The 5,759-nt window shown below is 49.2% G+C and overlaps 1 protein-coding gene across 1 annotated transcript; it reads right to left on the bottom strand.

The window, feature by feature from the left end:
- Window positions 1-3,279: 3,279 nt before the first annotated feature.
- Window positions 3,280-4,161, bottom strand: LOC138360167 (putative uncharacterized protein FLJ46204). The gene has a single exon (XM_069320112.1). The coding sequence runs from the start codon at window positions 4,159-4,161 to the stop codon at window positions 3,280-3,282; it is 882 nt and encodes a 293-aa protein (XP_069176213.1).
- Between the last annotated feature and the right edge of the window lie 1,598 nt (window positions 4,162-5,759).

Raw genomic sequence — 5,759 nt, 5'->3', positions numbered from 1 at the left:
GTGTTCAAGTGGCTGTGTCCAAGCGGCTGTGTCTAAGTGGCTGTGTTCAAGTGCCTGTGTCCAAATGGCTGTGCCCAAGTCACTGTGTCCAAGTAGTTGGGCGCAAGTGGCTGTGTGAAACTGGCTGTGTCCAAGCAGCTGTATCCAAGTGGGTGTGTCAAAGTGTCGTGCGCAAGTGGCTGTGTCCAAGGGGCTGTGTCCATGTGGCTGTGTCCAAGTAACTGTGTCCAAGCAGCTGTGTCCAAGTGGTTGTTTCCAAGTGTCTGTTTATAAGTGGCTGTGTCCAAGTGCTTCTTTATAAGTGGTTGTGTCGAAGTTAATGTGTCCAAGAGACTGAGTCCAAGTGACTGTGTCCAAAAGACTGTGCCCAAGTGACTGTGTCGAAATGGTTGTGTCTAATTGGCTGTGTCCAATTAGCTGTGTGTAAGTGACTGTGTCCAAGTGGTTTTGTCCAGGTGGCTGTGCCCAAGTGCCTGTGTCCTATTTGATATGTCCAAGTGTCTGTGTCCAAGTGGCTGTGTCCAAGTGATGTGTCCAAGTGGTTTTGTCCAGGTGGCTGTGCCCAAGTGCCTGTGTCCTATTTGATATGTCCAAGTGTCTGTGTCCAAGTGGCTGTGTCCAAGTGATGTGTCCAAGTGACTGTAACCAAGTAACTTTGTCCAAGTGACTGTGTACAGGAGACTGTGTCCATGTCCCTGTGTCAATGTGGATGTGTCCAAGTGGTTCTATCCATATGGTTGGGTCAAAGTGGGTGTGTCCAAGAGGATGTGTTCAAGTGGATGTGTCCAAGTTACTGTGTCCAAGTGGTTGTGTCCAAGTGGTTGTGTCCAAGTGGCTGTGTCCAAGTGTCTGTGTCCAAGTGTCTGTGTCTAAGTTACTGTGCCCAAGTGCCTGTGTCCAAATGGCTGTGCCCATGTCACTGTGTTCAAATGATTATGTCCAAGTGACTCTGTGGAAGTTACTGTGCCAAGGTGGCTGTGTCCAAGTGACTCTATCCAAGAGGCTGTGTCCAAGTAGTTGTGTCCAAGTGATTGTGTCCAAGTAATTGTGTCCAAGAGGCTGTGTCAAAGCAGCTGCGTCCAAGTGGTTGTTTCCAAGTGGTTGTTTCCAAGTGACTGTGTCCAAGTTGCTGTGTCCAAGTGGTTGTTTCCAAATGGCGGTGCCCAAGTGTCAGTCTTCAAGTGGGTATGTACAATTCGCTGTGTCAATGTGGTTGTGCCCAAGAAGCGTTGTCCTAGTGGTTGTGTCCAAGTGGTTGCGCCCAAAAAACTGTGTCCAAGTTGTTGTTTCCAATTGGTTGTGTCCATGTGGCTCTGTCCAAGTGACAGTGTCAAAGTGGCGTGTCTAAGTAACTGTGTTCAAGTGGCTGTGTCCAAGTGGATATGTCCAAGGGGCTGTGTCGAAGTCGCTGTGTCCATGTGGCTGAGTCCAAATGACTGTGTCCAAGCAGCTGTGTCCAAGTGACTGTGTCCAAGTGCCTCATTATAAGTGGCTGTGTACAAGTGGTTGTTCCCAAAAAGTTGTGTCCAAGTGACTGTGTCCAAGTGATTGTGTCCAAGAGGTTGTGTCCAAGAGACTGAGTCCAAGTGACTGTGTCCAAGTGGCTGTGTCCACGTGACTTTGTCCAAGAGACTGTGCCCAAGTGGTTGTATCCAAGTGACTGTGCCCAAGTGACTGTGTCCACGTGACTTTGTCCAAATGACTGTATCCTCGTGACTGTGTACAAGTGACTATGCCCAAGTGGCTGTGCCCAAGTGGTTGTATCCAAGTGGTTGTTTCCAAGTGGCTGTGTCCAAATACCTGTGTCCAAGTGGCTGTGTCCAACGGTTGTGTCCAAGTGGTTGTTCCCAAAAGGCTGTGTTCAAGTGAGTGTGTCCAAGTAGTTTTGTCCAAGTGGTTGTGCCCAAAAGGCTGTGTCCAAGTGACTGTGTCCAAGTGGTTGTGTCCAAGTGGTTGTGTCCAAAAGACTGAGTCCAAGTGACTGTGTCCAAGTGACTGTGTCCAAGTGACTGTGTCCAAGTATTTGTGTCCAATTGGCTGTGTCTAAGTGGCTGTGTCCAAGTGGCTGTGTCCAAGTGGCTGTGTCCAAGTGACTGTGTCCACGTGACTGTGTTTAAGTGGCTGTGTCTTAGTGCCTATGTCCTAGTGGTTGTGTCTAAGTGGCTGTGTCCCAGTGGTTGTTTCCATATGGCTGTGTCCAAATGACTGTGTCCAAGTGGCTGTGTCGAAGTGTCTGTGTCCAATTAGCTTTGTGAAAGTGGTTGTGCTCAAGAGGCTGTGTCCAAGTGGCTGTGTCCAACTGGTTGTGTCCAAGGGATTGTGTCCAAAAAGCTGTGTTCAAATGAGTGTGTCCAAGTGGTTGTGTACAAGTGGTTGTGCCCAAAAGGCTGTGTCCAAGTGGCTGTGTCCAAGTGGTTGTGTCCAAGTGCCTGTTTATAAGTGGTTGTATCCAAGTGACTGTGTCCAAGTGGTTGTGTACAAGTGGTTGTGTCCAAGAGAATGAGTCCAAGTGACTGTGTCCAAGTGACTGTGTCCAAGTGACTGTGTCCACGTGGTTGTGTCCAATTGGCTGTGTCCAAGTGGTTCTGTCCAAGTGACTGTGTCGAAGTGGTTGTGTCCAAGCGACTGTGTCGAAGTGGCTGTGTCCAAGTGAATATGTCCAAGTTGCTGTATCCAAGTGGCTGTGTCTAAGTGACTGTGTCCACGTGACTGTGACCTGTGACCACGTGAACTGCGTCCACGTGACTGAGTTCAAGTGACTGTGTTTAAGTAGCTTTGTCCAAGTGGCTTTGTCCCAAGTGATTGTTTACTAGTAGCTGTGTGCAAAATGCCTGTGTCGAAGTGGCTGTGTCCCAATTAGCTGTGTCAAAGTGGTTGTGTGCAAGACGCTTTGTCCAAGTGACTGTGTACAAGTGGATAGTTCCAAGTGGTTGTGTCTAAGTATTTGTGTCCTTGTAGCTGTGGCCAAGTGACTGTGTCCAAGTCGCTGTGTCCAAGTGATTTTGTCGAAGAGTTTGTGTCCTAGTGGCTGTGTCCAAATGACTGTGTCTAAGTGGTTGTGACCAAGTGTTTATGTCCTAGTGGCTGTGGTTGTGTCCAAGTAGTTCTGTCCAAGTGACTGTGTCCAAGTGGCTGTTGCCAAGTGGCTGTGTCCAAGTGACAACGTCCAAGTGATTGTGTCCAAGTGTTTGTGTCCTAGTGACTGTGTCTAAGTGTCAGTGTCCAATTTTTCTGCGTCCAAGTTACTGTGTCCAAGTGGCTGAGTCCAAGTGGCTGTGTTCAAGTGACTGTGTTCAAGTGGTTCTGTCCAAGTGGTTGTGTCCAAGTGGCTGTGTCCAAGTGCCAGTGTCCCCTTTGCTGTGCCCAAGTTACTGTGTCCAAGTAGCTGTGTCGAAGTGGTTGTGTCCAAGTGATTGTATCTAACGACTGTCCAAGAGGTTGAGTCCAAGTGGCTGTCTCCAAGTAACTCTGTCTAAGTGACTGAGTCCAGTGCTTGTGTCCTAGTGTCTGTGTCCAAGTGCCTGTTTCCAAGTGCCTTCGTCCAAGTAACTGCACCCAAGTGGATGTGTCCAAGTGACTGTGTTCAAGTGGCTGCGTCCAAGTGACTTTATTTATATGGCTTTGTCCATGTGGTTGTGTCCAAGTGGCTGTGACCAAGTAACTGTGTCCATGTACCAGTATCCATGTGGATGTGTCTAAGTGGCTGAGTCCAAGTGGCTGAGTCCAAGTGGCTGTGCTCAAGTGACTGTGGTCTAGTGGCAGTGCCAAAGTTGCTGATTCCGAGTGACTGGCGTTCAAGTGGATGCGTCCAAGTGACTGTGTCCAAGTGGCTGGGTCTAAGTGGTTGAGTCCAAGCGACTGTGTCCAGGTGGTTGTGTCCAAGTGGCTGTGTCTAAGTGGCTGTGTCCAAGTAGGTGTGTCCAAATGACTGTGCCCAAGTGACTGTGTCCAAATGGCTGTGTGCAATCGCCTGTGTCCAAGTGACCGTGCCCAAGTGGCGTGTCCAAGTAACTGTTTCCAAGTGGCTGTGTCCAATTGGCTGTGTCCAAGTGATTGTGTCCAAGTAGCTGTGTCCAAGTTGTTGTTTTCAAGTTGTTGTGTCCAAGAGGCTGTGTCCAAATGGCTGTGTCCAAGTTCCTGTGTCCAAGTGGCTGTGTCCATGTGGCTGTGCCAAGTGATTGTGTCCAAGTAACTGTCTCCAAGTTGTTGTTTTCAAGTTGTTGTGTCCAAGAGGCTGTGTCCAAATGGCTGTGTCCAAGTAGCTGTGTCCAAGTGACCGTGCCCAAGTGGCGTGTCCAAGTAACTGTTTCCAAGTGGCTGTGTCCAATTGGCTGTGTCCAAATGGCTGTGTACAAGTGCCTGTGTCCAAGTGGTTTTGCCCAAGTGGCAATGTCCAAGTAGCTGTGTCCATGTGGCTGGGTCCATGTGACTGTGTCCAAGTGGTTGTGTCCAAGTGGCTGTGTTTAAGAGACTGAGTACAAGTGACTGTGTACAAAGACTGTGTCCAAGTGACTGTGTCGAAGTGGTTGTGTCCAATTGGCTGTTTCCAAGTTGCTGTGACCAAGTGACTGTGTCGAAGTGGTTCTGTCCAAGTGGTTGTGCCAAGAGGCTGTGTCCAAGTGGTTGTGTCCAAGTGACTTGACCAAGTGGCGTGTCCAAGTAACTGTGTCTAAGTTGCTGTGTCCAAGTGGCTGTGTCCCAATGGTTGTGTCCAAGTGCCTGTGTCCATGTCCCTATGTCAATGTGGATGTGTCCAAGTAGTTCTGTCCAAATGGTTGGGTCAAAGTGGGTGTGTCCAAGTAACTGTGTCCAGGTGGTTGTGTCCAAGTTACTGTGTCCAAGTGACTGTGTCCAAGTGGTTGTGTTCAAGTGGCTGTGTCCAAGCGGCTGTGTCTAAGTGGCTGTGTTCAAGTGCCTGTGTCCAAATGGCTGTGCCCAAGTCACTGTGTCCAAGTAGTTGGGCGCAAGTGGCTGTGTGAAACTGGCTGTGTCCAAGCAGCTGTATCCAAGTGGGTGTGTCAAAGTGTCGTGCGCAAGTGGCTGTGTCCAAGGGGCTGTGTCCATGTGGCTGTGTCCAAGTAACTGTGTCCAAGCAGCTGTGTCCAAGTGGTTGTTTCCAAGTGTCTGTTTATAAGTGGCTGTGTCCAAGTGCTTCTTTATAAGTGGTTGTGTCGAAGTTAATGTGTCCAAGAGACTGAGTCCAAGTGACTGTGTCCAAAAGACTGTGCCCAAGTGACTGTGTCGAAATGGTTGTGTCTAATTGGCTGTGTCCAATTAGCTGTGTGTAAGTGACTGTGTCCAAGTGGTTTTGTCCAGGTGGCTGTGCCCAAGTGCCTGTGTCCTATTTGATATGTCCAAGTGTCTGTGTCCAAGTGGCTGTGTCCAAGTGATGTGTCCAAGTGGTTTTGTCCAGGTGGCTGTGCCCAAGTGCCTGTGTCCTATTTGATATGTCCAAGTGTCTGTGTCCAAGTGGCTGTGTCCAAGTGATGTGTCCAAGTGACTGTAACCAAGTAACTTTGTCCAAGTGACTGTGTACAGGAGACTGTGTCCATGTCCCTGTGTCAATGTGGATGTGTCCAAGTGGTTCTATCCATATGGTTGGGTCAAAGTGGGTGTGTCCAAGAGGATGTGTTCAAGTGGATGTGTCCAAGTTACTGTGTCCAAGTGGTTGTGTCCAAGTGGTTGTGTCCAAGTGGCTGTGTCCAAGTGTCTGTGTCCAAGTGTCTGTGTCTAAGTTACTGTGCCCAAGTGCCTGTGTC

This window comes from Procambarus clarkii, unplaced genomic scaffold, assembly GCF_040958095.1.
Source record: "Procambarus clarkii isolate CNS0578487 unplaced genomic scaffold, FALCON_Pclarkii_2.0 HiC_scaffold_98, whole genome shotgun sequence".
NCBI classification, from domain to species: domain Eukaryota; kingdom Metazoa; phylum Arthropoda; class Malacostraca; order Decapoda; family Cambaridae; genus Procambarus; species Procambarus clarkii.
The sequence above is the reverse complement of the archived record's forward strand: the minus strand, read 5'-3'. Positions and strand labels throughout refer to the sequence as shown.